The sequence below is a fragment of the Nerophis lumbriciformis genome, linkage group LG38, assembly GCF_033978685.3.
Source record: "Nerophis lumbriciformis linkage group LG38, RoL_Nlum_v2.1, whole genome shotgun sequence".
Lineage (NCBI taxonomy): Eukaryota > Metazoa > Chordata > Actinopteri > Syngnathiformes > Syngnathidae > Nerophis > Nerophis lumbriciformis.
In genome coordinates this window covers 10,855,812-10,873,740 of record NC_084585.2, presented here as the reverse complement: position 1 = coordinate 10,873,740, position 17,929 = coordinate 10,855,812, and the positions used below count along the sequence as shown (strand labels likewise).

At 39.7% G+C, this 17,929-nt stretch overlaps 1 protein-coding gene across 2 annotated transcripts in view; it reads right to left on the bottom strand.

The window, feature by feature from the left end:
* Positions 1-17,929, bottom strand: part of gpd2 (glycerol-3-phosphate dehydrogenase 2 (mitochondrial)) — a 68,629-nt gene that overhangs the window by 10,037 nt on the left and 40,663 nt on the right. Inside the window, exons 12-17 of one of the 2 annotated variants that reach the window (XM_061932352.1) lie at positions 15,102-15,233; positions 14,863-15,021; positions 8,923-9,035; positions 8,775-8,853; positions 8,606-8,704; positions 5,353-5,365 (exon numbers count right to left, since the gene is read on the bottom strand). In XM_061932352.1, coding sequence (XP_061788336.1) covers positions 5,353-5,365; positions 8,606-8,704; positions 8,775-8,853; positions 8,923-9,035; positions 14,863-15,021; positions 15,102-15,233 — 595 coding nt within the window. The remainder of the gene's footprint in view (positions 1-5,352; positions 5,366-8,605; positions 8,705-8,774; positions 8,854-8,922; positions 9,036-14,862; positions 15,022-15,101; positions 15,234-17,929) is intronic. The other variant, XM_061932351.1, reaches the window with a different exon arrangement.

Here is a 17,929-nt window from a genome sequence, read left to right as displayed (position 1 = left end):
CTGATACAAAGTGGAAAAGTGTTCTGTGGTCTGACCAGTCCACATTTCAAATTGTTTTTGGAAACTGTGGACGTCGTGTCCTCCGGACCAAAGAGGAAAAGAACCATCCGGATTGTTATAGGCGCAAAGTGTAAAAGCCAGCATCTGTGATGGTATGGAGGTGTATTAGTGCCCAAGACATGGGTAACTTACACATCTGTGAAGGCGTCATTAATGCTGAATGGTACATACAGGTTTTGGAGCAACATACGTTGCCATCCAAGCAACGTTACCATGGACGCCCCTGCTTATTTCAGCAAGACAATGCCAAGCCACGTGTTACATCAACATGGCTTCATAGTAAAAGAGTGCGGGTACTAGACTGGCCTGACTGTAGTCCAGACCTGTCTCCCATTAAAATTTGTGGCTCATTATGAAGCCTAAAATACCACAACAGAGACCCCCGGACTGTTGAACAACTTAAGCTGTACATCAAGCAAGAATGGGAAAGAATTCCACCTCAGAAGCTTCAAAAATGTGTCTCCTCAGTTCCCAAACGTTTACTGAGTGTTGTTAAAAGGAAAGGCCATGTAACACAGTGGTGAACATGCCCTTTCCCAACTACTTTGTCACGTGTTGCAGCCATGAAATTCTAAGTTAATTATTATTTGCAAAAAAAAATTAAGTTTATGAGTTTGAACATCAAATATCTTGTCTTTGTAGTGCATTCAACTGAATATGGGTTGAAAATGATTTGCAAATCATTGTATTCCGTTTATATTTACATCTAACACAATTTCCTAACTCATATAGAAATGGGGTTTGTACGTGTTAATTTTAAATCGTTTTTTATAACACAGTGGAACCACGTTTACATTTCTTTGGACTATTTGAACTATTTGATCCCCGGCTCATTTTGTAGTTAACAAGTTTACCTTACAAAGACAATAACAGTTCATTATAAGTTGGCAGGTGTATTTTAACGGAACATCAATTACAGAAAAATACCCATTGGGGCTGTCAAATCTCTGATTTAGGATCTGCATAAGTCCTGAAAATTTGCGCGCATCCGCCTTTGTAGTCCGTGTTGACACCGTAGTCGATACACTGCAAAAAGTCAGTGTTCAAAAACAAGAAAAAACAAAACAAAAATGAGGGGTATTTTATTTGAACTAAAAAAAAATTATCTGCCAATAGAACAAGAAAATTTGGCTTGTCAAGACTTTCCAAAACAAGTAAAATTAGCTAACTTCAATGAACCCAAAAATACCTTAAAATAAGAATATTCTCACTAATAACAAGTGCACTTTTCTTGGTAGAAAAAAAAGAGACCTTTTTGCTCAATATGTTGAAAAATATTCTTAAATGAAGTAAAATGCTAGTGCCATTATCTTGACATAATGATAAGCGCTCGGCATTACATTTCTTGAAACCAGCAAACTTATACTAAAAACTAATTTATTGTTCTTAATGGAAAGGCAACAAGGCAACCGCTTGTTACTCTCGGGGTCTCCTAGCCGCTCAGGCAAATCATATTGTCTAAAAATGTATTTTTCCATGGATAACATGACATCATCGCGTCAAGTGCGTGCTCTTTCAGTCAATTAGTGCGCATATACACAGCCTGGGCCCCGGCCAACATTTTTTTTAATTGTAATTTTGAAGAATTCATCTGAATGTGCATGAACTATTTCTGTTCAAAATTGTTAGAAATGTCAAATGTTAAATGTTTAAATATTACTGTACTGTGCCAACTGTACTACTATACGAGTACGTATTTTCTATTGTTTCATTGAAAATAAAACAGCAAAGTCCATTTGGCTGTCATCTGTTTTAATTATGAGACACAATTGTGTCAAAGTCATGATTTTTTTTTTTCATGCTTGAAGTAAGAAATTATTATTAAAAAAGTAGTTTTATACTTGTGAGTGTTGATGACACAGCTTTGCAACAGTTGATATTCTAGTTTCAAGCATGTTTTACTCAATATAGGTCATCAAATCTCAGCAACAAGCTGTAATATCTTACTGATATCAATTAGGAACAAAACACTTAAAACAAGTAAAACACTCTAACAAAAAAATCTGCTTAGTGAGAAAAATTATCTTATCAGACAGAAAATAAGCAAATATCACCCTTATTTGACATATTTCATCTTACTTAGATTTCACTTTTTGCAGTGTATTAAACTTTTAGTTGATGTTTCTTCACCAGATCGTTTTTGTTGGTATTCTGTTTTTCTCTGCTAAAATAAACCTGTCACAACAATCCCGGATTGTTCTTGTCTTTGTAAGGAGATAAACTTTCCTGTGCTTAGTTTCAGAGGTGGATCAAATCTTTCATTTCCCCCCCACTGTCTGTATGACATGTGTGAAAGCAACCTCACTTACTCAACTCTAGTGTACCGTATTTTTCGGAGTATAAGTCGCTCCGGAGTATAAGTCGCACCGGCCGACAATGCATAATAAAGAAGGAAAAAAACATATTTAAGTCGCACTGGAGCATACTTGCCAACCCTCCCGGATTTTCCGGGAGACTCCCGAAATTCAGCGCCTCTCCCGAAAACCTCCCGGGACAAATTTTCTCCCGAAAATATCCCGAAATTCAGGCGGAGCTGGAGGCCACGCCCCCTCCAGCTCCATGCGGACCTGAGTGACGTGTTGACAGCCTGTTCACACGTCCGCTTTCCCACCATATAAACAGCTGATGATCAAGGGCGAGTTCTTGGTTTCTTATGTGGGTTTATTGTTAGGCAGTTTCATTAACGTCCTCCCAGCGCGGTAACAACACACAACAACAGCAGTCAAGTTTTCGTCTACCGTAAAGCAGTTCGTCTGCCGTAAACAGCAATGTTGTGACACTTTTAAACAGGGCAATACTGCCATCTACTGTACATGCATATGTGACCCACCCATAATGTGTCACATTTTTGTGTTGATTTATTTATTTTATTTTGTGGTTTGAATTCGTTTTTGGAGCTGTCATTACACATTTATCAGTATTCACATTGGTCAGTAGGGGGCAGTAGGGCGTTTCTTCCCAATTGAATGCTATCACCTGCAGACCGGAAGTGTCTTGTCATTCTGATGAGCGCGGCCAGTCTGTGAACAATTGAAACGTCCTGTGTGCTTTTTCTGAATAATATCCATGTGATCTTTATAAGTTTAAGTACACATTGTGATGGTGGAGCCTAACTCTAAAGTGTTGTGTGAGTTGTAGTTTGTATTTGTGAATGAATCCAGTGCACAGCTGCAGTAATCAATACAAAAAGGCGACGTGAGTGCGAAATGTTTATATAGGAACTTCTGATCCTAATTCAGACTCCCAAATTAGAGCTCCCGTTTTCTTATTGATTTTATAATGCATATTTGTATAATGTGTGTGTTCTGAAATAGTGACAGAGAATAGAACAAGGATGGACAATTCAACCCTTAACTCAACAATGAGTAGATGAGTGTTATGTGTGTGTATATGTGTAAATAAATGAACACTGAAATTCAAGTATTTCTTTTATTTATATGTATATATATATACATATATGTAATAAAAAAAAAAATATATAGCTAGAATTCACTGAAAGTCAAGTATTTCTTATATATATATATCTTAACCACGCCCCCGACCACGCCCTTCGCCCCCCTCCCCCACCCCCCACCTCCCGAAATCGGAGGTCTCAAGGTTGGCAAGTATGCACTGGAGTATAAGTCGCATTTTTTGGGGGGAAATGTATTTGATAAAAGCCAACACCAAGAATAGACATTTGAAAGGCAATTTAAAATAAATAAAGAATAGTGAACAACAGGCTGAATAAGTGTACGTTATATGAGGCATAAATAACCAACTGGTATGTTAACGTAACATATTATGGTAAGAGTCATTCAAATAACTATAACATATAGAACATGCTATACGTTTACCAAACAATCTGTCACTCCTAATCGCTAAATCCCATGAAATCTTATACGTCTAGTCTCTTACGTGAATGAGATAAATAATATTATTTGATCTTTTACGCTAATGTGTTAATAATTTCACACATAAGTCGCTCCTGAGTATAAGTCGCACCCATACTTGCCAACCTTGAGACCTCCGATTTCGGGGGGTGGGGGTGGGCGTGGTCGGGGTAGAAGGGGGCGTGGTCGGGGGCGTGACTAAAAGGGGAGGAGTATATTTACAGCTAGAATTCACCAAGTCAAGTATTTCATATATATATATATATAGTGTGTGGATGTGAGTGTGAATGTTGTCTGTCTATCTGTGTTGGCCCTGCGATGAGGTGGCGACTTGTCCGGGGTGTACCCCGCCTTCCACCCGATTGTAGCTGAGATGGGCTCCAGCGCCCCCCGCGACCCCAAAAAAGGGAATAAGCGGTAGAAAATGGATGGATGGATGGATATATATATATATATATATATATATATATATATATATATATATATATATATATATATATATATATATATATATAATATATATATATATATATATATATATATATATATATATATATATATAAACAAATACTTGACGTTCAGTGAATTCTAGGTATATATATATATATATATATATATTTATTTTATTATATGCATATATATATACATATATATATATTAATTTTATTATATATATGTATATATATATATATATATATATATATATATATATATAAAAAATAAATACTTGAATTTCAGTGTTCATTTATTTACACATATACACACTCATAACACTAGATGGCAGTATTGTCCTGTTTAAGAGTGTCACAACATTGCTGTTTACGGCAGACGAACTGCTTTACGGTATACAAAAACGTGACTGCTGTTGTTGTGTGTTGTTGCCGCACTGGGAGGACGTTAATGAAACTGCCTAACAATAAACCCACATAAGAAACCAAGAACTCGCCCTCCATCATTCTACAGTTATAACGTGATTGGGCAGGTATGCTGGTTATATTGTGGGTTAGCGGACTCAGGTCCTCATGGACCTGAGTCCGCCTGAATTTCGGGAGAAAATTTGTCCCGGGAGGTTTTCGGGAGAGGCGCTGAATTTCGGGAGTCTCCCGGAAAATCCGGGAGGGTTGGCAAGTATGGTCGCACCCCCGGCCAAACTATGAAAAAAACTGCGACTTATAGTCCGAAAAATACGGTACTGTTGCCTGTTTCAGCCAAACCACTCAAGTCAGTTGGCCTCCCTTTGTATTCAGGCACACTATGTTGATTTTTTATGAAACACTTTTATTGCTCACATCCAGCCTAGTGCAGCTTTATCACCTTGTAGAAGTCTGGTGAGTTTTTCCTCTCCTGGTCCACCCGAGTAGTTAAAAAGGGGTTATATTCCTCTGTTTATTACTGTCCACCAGTACTTTGCATACACTACCTGATTGTAGTCTCTACATCAGCCAAGAACCGGTCGGACACACAAGCAAAGACAAACATTGATATTTAGCGACATTATTTAAACAAGAAAATACAAATTTTCGCAAAAAGGAAAACATGTGTTGCTTCCCGGAGAGTCTGACCAGATATATAGTTTGCTTTCTCCCGCTAATGAAGAGGAAACTGTATCATGCTCCCTTGTAATGACTCTTCTCAATTTGCCACCAAGTGAGAAAGTAATTTAGCAATAGTCAGAGAGGCTCGCGCCTCGGCCCTCATTATACAAGTCACACTTTCACCTTCCTAATTAACGTCATCTGGTTGACGTGAGTTCACACCTACTGTCTCAGGTGGACAACCACCTTTTCTACTTTTTTTTCTTTTTTCTCTGAAGCAAAGATGAACATGGCATAGCAACCTTTAACCCTGTAACACCCCTGGTTGTAAAATTACAACGTTACCTTTAACCATCCTAAAAAACAATCTGTCATATATATATATTTTTTTACCACATTTACATAGTCATTGGGTCCTATTGTTCAGTCTCACAAGGCTATTGGATCGTACATTTGTTTATAAGTCACGCCTTCTGGCCATGAACTCACACAACCTCTCAAGGTTTACTTCGAACAACATCTATTTGTTTCATTGGACTGGATTCATCAGATTCAAGTAATTAAAATGTATTTTATATTGTTTTGGGTTGTTATTACAATGTCTAGATCAGGGGTCACCAACCTTTTTGAAACCAAGAGCTACTTCTTGGGTACTGATTAATGCGAAGGGCTACCAGTTTGATACACACTTAAATAAATTGCCAGAAATAGCCAATTTGCTCAATTTACCTTTAACTCTATGTTATTATTAATAATTAATGATATTTATCTTTGTGGAAACACTGATCATCTTAATGATTTCTCACAATAAATATATATAGAAACAGATAAATATCAATATGCAACACTTTATTTTTATATTTTCTCTAAGTGCACATTTTTCTAATTGAACATTTTCAAATGATCACTTCTAAGACAGTCTTGTGAAATCACAATATCCCATTTTAACTAGCTAGCCACTAACATTTTTTTTAACAAATCATGAATTACTTTGCACCATGTTTGTACAAATAATAACTCATGTAAAATACAAAAGTAATTTTTTAAATAAATCATGTCACACTTTGAACTGGACTATATTTCTAAGACAAATCATTATTTCTTCTAGATTTTCCAGAACACAAATTTTAAAAGAAATTCAAAAGACTTTGAAATAAGATTTAAATTTGATTCTACAGATTTTCTAGATTTGCCAGAATATTTTTTTTGAATTTTAATCATAGTAAGTTTGAAGAAATATTTCACAAATATTCTTCGTCGAAAAAACAGAAGCTAAAATGAAGAATTAAATTAAATTGTATTTATTATTCTTTACAATAAAAAAAAAATGTACTTGAACATTGATTTAAATTGTCAGGAAAGAAGAGGAAGGAATTTAAAAGGTATATGTGTTTAAAAATCCTAAAATCATTTTTAAGGTTGTATTTTTTCTCTAAAATTGTCTTTCTGAAAGTTATAAGAAAGCAAAGTAAAAAAAATGAATGAATTTATTTAAACAAGTGAAGACCAAGTCTTTAAAATATTTTCTTGGATTTTCAAATTCTATTTGAGTTTTGTCTCTCTTAGAATTAAAAATGTTGAGCAAAGCGAGACCAGCTTGCTAGTACATAAATAAAATGTAAAAAAAATAGAGGCAGCTCACTGGTAAGTGCTGCTATTTGAGCTATTTTTTAGAAAAGGCCAGCGGGTTACTCATCTGGTCTTTATGAGCGACCTGGTGCCCGTGGGCACCGCGTTGGTGACCCCTGGTCTAGAGCATGTACATATGTAGTTATTGTGGAACAGATGCATCAAATTTCATTTAGAGCTTGTTATATAATTGTTGCAATTATACAACACTGGGTGAATGTGGTAGTCAAATAGCTGGCTTGTTGCAGTGGGATCAAACAGGTTGTATTCCCTCCACTACATCACTGGCTGAAGTATTTTCTCTATACATGAATAGAATACATTCTACAGACGTTTTACAGACGACAAGGGACTGTTTTTAGGACTTTCACCACCAATGAAAGTCTTCATGAACAATGTCATGAAAAGAAAAAAAGGGGGAAAAAGCGTTTTTTTAAGAGTTATATCTTGTTTCATATTTTTTATATTTGTAATAAATGACTTCATAAAAATATAACTAATGTGTGATTATTATTAATAGTATATACCAGGGGTCGGCAACCCAAAATGTTGAAAGAGCCATATTGAACCAAAAATACAAAAACAAATCTGTCTGGAGCCGCAAAAAAATAAAAGCCATATTACATACAGATAGTGTGTCATGAGATATAAATTGAATTGAGAGGACTTAAAGGAAACTAAATGACCTCAAATATAGCTACAAATGAGGCATAATGATGCAATATGCACATATAGCTAGCCTAAATAGCATGTTAGCATCGATTAGCTTGCAGTCATGCAGTGACCAAATATGTCTGATTAGCACTCCACACAAGTCAATAACATCAACAAAACTCACCTTTCAAGCACAACCTTAAAAGTTTGGTGGACAAAATGAGACAGAAAAAGAAGTGGCATAAAACACGTCCTAGAAAGTTATACATGTAAACAAACTACGGTGAGTTCAAGGACCGCCAAAATTAGTACGACAAAACGGCGCTTGCCAAATACTCGAATCAGTGAAGCATGTTTAGTATAAACAATAACAGTAACAATTAGGGAGGTTTGTGTCATGTTTGTCCTCCCACAGGAACCATATTAAAACAAAAAATACATTTTTTCCCCCTCATCTTTTTCCATTTTTCATACATTTTTGAAAAAGCTCCAGAGAGCCACTAGGGCGGCGCTAAAGAGCCGCATGCGGCTCTACAGCCGCGGGTTGCCGACCCCTGGTATATACCGTTATGGGGCTAAGTAAGCAATCAACCCTGCAAATGAACCCTTAGTTGTTCAGACAACGTGAGTACAAATACAAAAATTCTGCTCCCATCACAGCCCAATGTTGCAATATTACAACATTTCTCTAAAAACATACATAAACATTTTTTTTATTTTAACGCTTCAATTTCTGCATCAAATGCCTCCTACAACAATATCTGAAAGGTGTTTTCTATATTTGGGTCTTACAGGGTTTAGGCTAAAAACACGTATTAACCCCTATATGTACATCCAATCACCAGTTATACGTACCTGCAAGAATTCGCCAATTTCAATCTGTCCATTCTTGTTGACGTCTACCTCGTTAAGAATATCATGGAGCGCGTTCTCATCGATGTGGACGTTGATGCTCTGGAAAGGGAAGGTTGGGACGGATCAACCGGTGGAAAAAGAAGTGACCGTAAGGGAAGTGAGAACTCACATCCAAGACTTGCTGGACGTCGACGGTGGTGATGAATCCTTTGCTTTCTTTGTCAAACTTGTGGAAGCGTTTCTTGTACCTGCCAATCACATGAGGTTGAATCAGTGCCACTTTTTTTATGGCAGAACTTTGGCCAGTTTGATTTCACCTTGCTACTTCCTGGTTGTCCAGATTCATCTCGGATGTTTTGGTCAGCTGCTCAGAGCGAGACCGGTAGCCCATCTCGTGGTACAAGAACTTCTTAGCTGCTTCAAGCTCGGCCTGATGAAAAAGTCACTATTATAACTTTTTGTCGCACTGATGAAGTGCACACAGCTTTTCTCCTTTGGTTAACAATAAAGGCTCAGTTCACACACACATACACTTTAAAGGCCGACTGAAATGCGATTTTCTTATTTAAACGGGGATAGCAGGTCCATTCTATGTGTCATACTTGATCATTTTGCGATATTGCCATATTTTTGCTGAAAGGATTTAGTAGAGAACATTGACGATAAAGTTCGCAACTTTTGGTCGCTGATAAAAAAGCCTTGCCTGTACCGGAAGTAGCAGACGATATGCGCGTGACGTCACAGGTTGTGGAGCTCCTCAAATCTGCACATTGTTTACAATCATGGCCACCAGCAGCGAGAGCGATTCGGACCGAGAAAGCGACGATTTCCCCATTAATTTGAGCGAGGATGAAAGATTTGTGGATGAGGAAAGTGAGAGTGAAGGACTAGAGGGCAGTGGGAGCGATTCAGATAGGGAAGATGCTGTGAGAGGAGGGTGGGACCTGATATTCAGCTGGGAATGACTAAAACAGTAAATAAACACAAGACATATATATACCGTATTTTCCGCACTATAAGGCGCACCTAAAAACCACAAATTTTCTCAAAAGCTGACAGTGCGCCTTATAACCCGGTGCGCTTTATATATGGATTAATATTAAGATTCATTTTCATAAAGTTTCGGTCTCGCAACTACGGTAAACAGCCGCCATCTTTTTTCCCCGTAGAAGAGGAAGTGCTTCTTCTTCTACGCAAGCAACCGCCAAGGTAAGCACCCGCCCCCATAGAAGAGGAAGCGCTTCTTCTTCTACTGTAAGCAACCACCCGCCCGCGTAGAAGAAGAAGAAGCGCGCGGATATTACGTTTCATTTCCTTTGTGTGTTTACATCTGTAAAGACCACAAAATGGCTCCTACTAAGCGACCGGGATCCGGTTCATGAAAAGACGCAATCTCTCCATCCGCACACGGATTACTATTTCACAGCAACTGCCTAAAGACTTTCAAGAAAAGCTGGCTACTTTCCGTGCATATTGTAAAAACAAGATAGCTGAAAAAAAGATCCGGCCAGAGAACATTATCAACATGGACGAGGTTCCACTGACTTTTGATATTCCTGTGAACCGCACTGTGGATACAACGGGAGCACGTACGGTGAATATTCGCACCACAGGGAATGAGAAGTCATCCTTCACTGTGGTTCTAGCTTGCCATGCTAATGGCCAGAAACTTCCACCCATGGTGATATTCAAAAGGAAGACCTTGCCAAAAGAGACCTTTCCAGCCGGCGTCATCATAAAAGCTAACTCGAAGGGATGGATGAAGAAAAGATGAGCGAGTGGTTAAGGTAAGTTTACGCGAAGAGGCCGGGTGGCTTTTTTCACGCAGCTCCGTCCATGTTGATATACGACTCCGTGCGCGCCCACATCACGCTGGTTTTTAATATATTATTAAAGTTTGACTGACCTATCTGACTGTTTTTTTGACATTCCTTTAGCGCAGTTAGATGCGGCTTACAACACGGGGCGGCTTATAGGTGGACAAAGTTTTGAAATATGCCGTTCATTGAAGGCGCGGCTTATAACCCAGGGCGCCTTATGGTGCGGAAAATACGGTACTCTATTAGCCACAACACAACCAGGCTTATATTTAATATGCCACAAATTAATCCCGCATAACAAACACCTCCCCCCTCCCGTCCATATAACCCGCCAATACAACTCAAACACCTGCACAACACACTCAATCCCACAGCCCAAAGTACCGTTCACCTCCCCAAAGTTCATACAGCACATATATTTCCCCAAAGTCCCCAAAGTTACGTACGTGACATGCACATAGCGGCACGCACGTACGGGCAAGCGATCAAATAATTGGAAGCCGCAGCTGCCTGCGTACTCACGGTACCGTGTCTGCGTATCCAACTCAAAGTCCTCCTGGTAAGAGTCTCTGTTGTCCCAGTTCTCTACAGGCCAATGGTAAAGCTTGACTGTCATCTTTCGGGAATGTAAACAATGAAACACCGGCTGTGTTATCCGGCACAACAGTCAGGGGGTGCATTCTACGGCGGGGGTGCGTTATCCGGCACAACACCTGCCGCAATACACCGCTTCCCACCTATAGCTTTCTTCTTTGCTGTCTCCATTGTTCGTTGAACAAATTGCAAAAGATTCACCAACACAGATGTCCAGAATACTGTGCAATTTTGCGATGAAAACAGACGACTTAATAGCTGGCCACCATGCTGTCCCAAAATGTCCTCTACAATCTGTGACGTCATGCGCAGGCGTCATCATACCGAGACGTTTTCAGCAGGATATTTCGCGACAAATTTAAAATTGCACTTTAGTAAGCTAACCCGGTATTGGCATGTGTTGCAATGTTAAGATTTCATCATTGATATATAAACTATCAGACTGCGTGGTCGGTGTAGTAGTGGGTTTCAGTAGGCCTTTAATTGTCCACTTTTACGTTCATATGTTTTGATATTGAAACTTTTTTTCAGATCAAAATGTTATTTTCTTTCCCCCTTTTTTTGGTTTCATATCTTTCTTTATTAGTTTTAAATATTTTTTTTTACATTCGGATATTTGGCTCGAATTTATCGTAGGGCCTCTGCCACCACCATTGCCCCAATCATCACACACATAATAAACCTCCCAATTGAACAAGGCCAAGGACCAAAATATTTCAAGATAGCAAGAGTAACTCCCCTTTCTAAAAAAGGAAGCAAATTAGAACCTGGTAACTACCGACCTATTTCTATTCTCAGTTCCATTTCGAAAGTAATGGAAAAAATAGTTTATGAACAGGTCGATAGTTACATTGCTACTAAAAAACTCATGTACGAATTCCAATTCGGCTTCAGCACTAACCACTCCACTGACACATGCCTTCTCTATCTGAGCGACCACATCAAACATGAGGTGGACGCGGGCAAATACTGCGGCATGGTCCTGCTGGACCTTCAGAAGGCCTTTGACACCGTTGACCACACTATGCTGTTGGATAAGCTCACAGCAATCGGATTTGACAAAACCTCATCGAGCTGGATGCAATCTTACTTGGAGGGGAGGGAACAGGTGGTAGAGGTGAACAACATCGTGTGTCCCTCCTTTCAGTAAGCTGTGGAGTCCCCCAAGGCAGTATATTGGGGCCTTTACTGTTCTTAATATACATAAACGACATGTCATCAGCATGCGACTGTGAATTGTTCCTGTTTGCGGATGACTCGGCCCTGCTGGTATCCGGCAAGGACAAGTCACAGGTGGAGAAAATCCTCAGTGCTGAACTCTGTAGAACTTGCACCTGGCTCGCTGACAAACAAGCTATCCATACACTTGGGTAAAATGGAATCCATCCTACTTGGGTCCCACATCAACCTTAAGAAAGTCAATGACTTCACTATAAAAGTGGGTGACATTGTTATCACCAGGAAAGATGAGGTCACCTACCTAGGTTCCATTCTAGAGGCCAATCTTTCCTGTGATAAAATGGCAACCAAGGTAATCAGAAAGGTCAATCAACGAATGAGATTTCTCTATAGAATCTCCTCTCTGGTCAACAAAAGCACCGTGAAGATTCTAGCGGGAACTCTCGTTCAACCCTTTTTCGATTATGCATGCACCTCCTGGTACCCTAGCACCTACAAAACCCTCAAATCTAGACTCCAAACATCCCAGAACAAGCTAGTCAGATTACTTCTAGACCTCCACCCATGATCACACCTCACTCCTACCCACTTCTCCAAAGTGGGCTGGCTCAGGGTGGAGGACAGAGTAAAACAACTTGCACTGAGCCTAGTCTATAAAATTTGCTACACCTCCCTGATACCGAAGTACATGTCAAACTACTTCCTTAATGTAAATGACCGCCATATCCACAACACCAGGGGGAGCTGCACAAACCACATCAAACCCAGATTCCGATCTAACAAAGGTCTTAACTCATTCTCCTTCTATGCCACATCAATATGGAATGCACTTCTAACAGGTATAAAAGAAAGTGCATCTCTATCCTCCTTCAAAACCGCACTAAAAGAACACCTCCAGGCAAATTCAACCCTAAACTAACACCCTCCCCGGATTGTAAATAATCAAATGTATATACTTGTTCTTATGCTTTCTGAACTCACTATGTTCACCGCTCGCTGTACATATCCTACCAAGTCAGACCTACACTGTTTCAATGTCCATTTCTCTGATGATGCAATTGTTGATGACTGAAGTGCTGATATCGACCAACTTAAAGGGGAACATTATCACCAGACCTATGTAAGCGTCAATATATACCTTGATGTTGCAGAAAAAAGACCATATATTTTTTTAACCGATTTCCGAACTCTAAATGGGTGAATTTTGGCGGATTAAACGCCTTTCTAATATTCCCTCTCGGAGCGACATTGGGAAGCAATTCGCCATTTTCTCAAAGACCAAGTCAAATCAGCTCTGCTATTTTCCGTTTTTTCGACTGTTTTCCGTACCTTGGAGACATCATGCCTCGTCGGTGTGTTGTCGGAGGGTGTAACAACACGAACAGGGACGGATTCAAGTTGCACCAGTGGCCCAAAGATGCGAAAGTGGCAAGAAATTGGACGTTTGTTCCGCACACTTTACCGACGAAAGCTATGCTACGACAGAGATGGCAAGAATGTGTGGATATCCTGCGACACTCAAAGCAGATGCATTTCCAACGATAAAGTCAAAGAAATCTGCCGCCAGACCCCCATTGAATCTGCCGGAGTGTGTGAGCAATTCAGGGACAAAGGACCTCGGTAGCACGGCAAGCAATGGCGGCAGTTTGTTCCCGCAGACGAGCGAGCTAAACTCCCTGGATGTCTTGGCTAACACCGTCCCTTATGCCACCGATGCTGACATCAACTCCAAAACTGGACAGATCAGCTTTCAGGAAAAGAGAGCGGATGAGGGTATGTCTACAGAATATATTAATTGATGAAAACTGGGCTGTCTGCACTCTCAAAGTGCATGTTGTTGCCAAATGTATTTCATATGCTGTAAACCTAGTTCATAGTTGTTAGTTTCCTTTAATGCCAAACAAACACATACCAATCGTTGGTTAGAAGGCGATCGCCGAATTCGTCCTCGCTTTCTCCCGTGTCGCTGGCTGTCGTGTCGTTTTCGTCGGTTTCGCTTGCATACGGTTCAAACCGATATGGCTCAATAGCTTCAGTTTCTTCTTCAATTTTGTTTTCGCTACCTGCCTCCACGCTACAACCATCCGTTTCAATACATGCGTAATCTGTTGAATCGCTTAAGCCGCTGAAATCCGAGTCTGAATCCGAGCTAATGTCGCTATATCTTGCTGTTCTATCCGCCATGTTTGTTTGTATTGGCATCACTATGTGACGTCACAGGAAAATGGACGGGTGTATATAACGATGGTTAAAATCAGGCACTTTGAAGCTTTTTTTAGGGATATTGCGTGATGGGTAAAATTTTGAAAACAACTTCGAAAAATAAAATAAGCCACTGGGAACTGATTTTTAATGGTTTTAACCCTTCTGAAATTGTGATAATGTTCCCCTTTACGTGCATACAAATGTTTTGAATTAGATTTTCCTCTAAGGTTATCTTTCTCCTCTTTTGTGAAAATTGAAAATAATGAATGTATTCAAAATAATTACCAGAGTAAATCATAATTTAAAAAAAATAGTTTGATTTTTAATACACTGATGTATTTTTCAAAACTAGATTTTTCGGTTTCAAAATGTAGTTTATCAAGTACAAAACTTGCTCTAATTCAGCTCCAGAGTTGGCTCCCTATGGTTGTCTGAGAGAGAATAATATAATTGTTCTACCGTCTTACGCTCCTGGCCCCAGCCCAACTCCTTGGCCATGATCTGCACGATGCGTGGGAGGGCCTCGTCGGCTGCTTGTACATTCAGGAAGCCCAAACGTGTTCGCCGAGCAATGACATCGATGGCGGTGCAGGCGTACTCCCTGATGGCATACAGAACCTGCAAGGGGTGGTTCATTCAAAGTCAGAGTGATTTCTGAGCGGTGGAAGTATTCTGTTAAGAATGATCGTCGTATTTACTTCAGCCTCAATGTAAGGAAACTCGGACACAAGTCTTTTTCCGACGATCGGCCATCTTTGCCCTGTGACCAGCGCCATCTTGGCAACGTCGTATGCCTTCCCTCCGTACGTAGAGGCCAGATGCTGGGCAACCTGACAAAAATACATGTTTGTTCACCCTGCAAAAAGTCAGTGTTCAAAAACAAGAACAAAAATACAAAAATGAGGGGTATTTTATTTGAACTAAGCAAAATGATCTGCCAATAGAACAAGAAAATGTGTCTTGTCAAGACTTTCCTCAACAAGTAAAATTAGCTAACCTCAATGAACCCAAAAACACCCTAATATAAGTATATTCCGTATTTTTCGGACTATAAGTCGCAGTTTTTTTTCATAGTTTGGCCGGGGGTGCGACTTATACTCGGGAGCGACTTATGTGTGAAATTATTAACACATTAGCGTAAAATATCAAATAATATTATTTATCTCATTCACGTAAGAGACTAGACGTATAAGATTTCATGGGATTTAGCGATTAGGAGTGACAGATTGTTTGGTAAACGTATAGCATGTTCTATATGTTATAGTTATTTGAATGACTCTTACCATAATATGTTACGTTAACATACCAGTTGGTTATTTATGCCTCATATAACGTACACTTATTCAGCCTGTTGTTCACTATTCTTTATTTATTTTAAATTGCCTTTCAAATGTCTATTGTCGGTGTTGGCTTTTATCAAATACATTTCCCCAAAAAATGTGACTTATACTCTAGTGCGACTTATATGTTTTTTTCCTTCTTTATTATGCATTTTCGGCAGGCGCGACTTATACTCCGGAGCGACTTATTCTCCGAAAAATACAGTTCTCATTAATATCAACTGTACTACTATACGAGTACGTATTTTCTATTGTTTCACTGAAAATACGACAGCATTTGGCTGCCATCTGTTTTAATATGAGAAACAATTGTGTCAAAGTCATGATTTTTTTTTTTCCATGCTTGAAATGAGAAATTATTACTTTAAAAAAGTAGTTTTATACTTGTGAGTGTTGATGACACAGCTTTGCAACGGTTGATATTCTAGTTCCAAGCATGTTTTACTCAATATAGGTCATAAAATCTCAGCGACAAGCTGTAATATCTTACTGAGATCATTTTGGACCAAAACCCTTAAAACAAGTAAACCACTATAACATAAAATCTTATGTATGTCCGCGCAAGTCCTGGGATGCCCAAAATGTCCATAACACACCCAGCAAAGTCCCACGGGAAGTGGGGGAGAAAAGTGAGAAAAGTCGGCAAAAGTCCCCAAAAATGTTCAAAATACCTACCCAGGTTCGAGTCCCACAAGTCCCACCACTGGTCGGGATGCCCAAAATGTCCAAAACGCGCCCAGCAAAGTCCCACGGGAAGGCAGGGAGAAAAGTGAGAAAAGTCGGTAAAATGTTCAAAACTCACACCCGAGTTCGAGTGCCACAAGTCTAAAACTTGTGGCACTCCATGTGGGACTGGAACCTGGGTAGGTATTTTGAACATTTTTGGGGACTTTTGCAGACTTTTCTCACTTTTCTCCCCCACTTCCCATGGGACTTTGCTGGGACATTTTTTGCATCCCGGGACTTGTGCGGTCGGCGGCGGGGCTCGTGGGACTGGAACCCGGGGAGGTATTTTGGACAAAATTGGGACTTTTGACCATTTTGGCCGCCTTTTCCCCTCTTCTTCCCCGCCTTCCTGTGCACCATTGCTTGGTGTGTTTTGGACATTTTGACCAAAATAGTTTCAAGCATGTTTTACTCAATATAGGTCATCAAATCTCAGCAACAAGCTTACTGAGATAATTTAGGACCAAAACCCTTAGAACAGTGGTTCTTAACCTTGTTGGAGATACTGAAGCCCACCAGTTTCATATGCGCTTTCACCGAACCCTTCTTTAGTGAAAAATAAAATGTTTTTTTCTTAATTTAATCTTAATTTATAAATATTAATCATGAAATGATGTTATTATATTAAATAAATACTAATAAAGATATATTTTACAAACAGAACGTTACAGGAATGTACACATGATCCCATGTTTACATCTCATTGTGCAAAATGGGAATGTTTTAGTGGGAACTAAATGCGATATCGGAAAGGGGTACAAATTATTTCCAAAGCAGGACCCCCACCCAGACATACAATACTAGTACACAGCTCATGAAAAACAATATGTTGTGTTACTGTCATTGTAAGTGGGCCAAAACACTTATTTTAGAAAATAATCTCATGGAAATGACTGCTGTCATTTGATTATAATAATAAAACATCCATCCATCCATCCATTTTCTACCGCTTGTCCCTTTTGGCGTCATTAACTTGGTATTTAATCAGGTTTGGGACAGGTGTGCTGCTGGTGTGGCCACAGTGTGCACATCTAAGTTAAAGTACCAATGATTGTCACACGCTAGGTGTGGTGAAATTTGTCCTATGCATTTGACCCATCACCCTTGTTCACCCCCTGGGAGGTGAGGGGAGCAGTGGGCAGTGGTGCCGCGCCCAGGAATAATTTTTGGTGATTCAACCCCCAATTCCAACCCTTGATGCTGAGTGCCAAGCAGGGAGGTAATAACTCCCATTTTTATAGTCTTTGGTATGACTCGGCCGGGGTTTGAACTCACAACCTACCCATCTCAGGGCGGACACTCTAACCACTAGGCCACTGAGTTAGAGGGAACATTGTTTGGGGGTATGCATAATACGCCGATAGGGCATACTTGCCAACCCTCCCGAATTTTCCGGGAGACTCCCGAAATTCAGCGCCTCTCCCGAAAACCTCCCGGGACAAATATTCTCCCGAAAATCT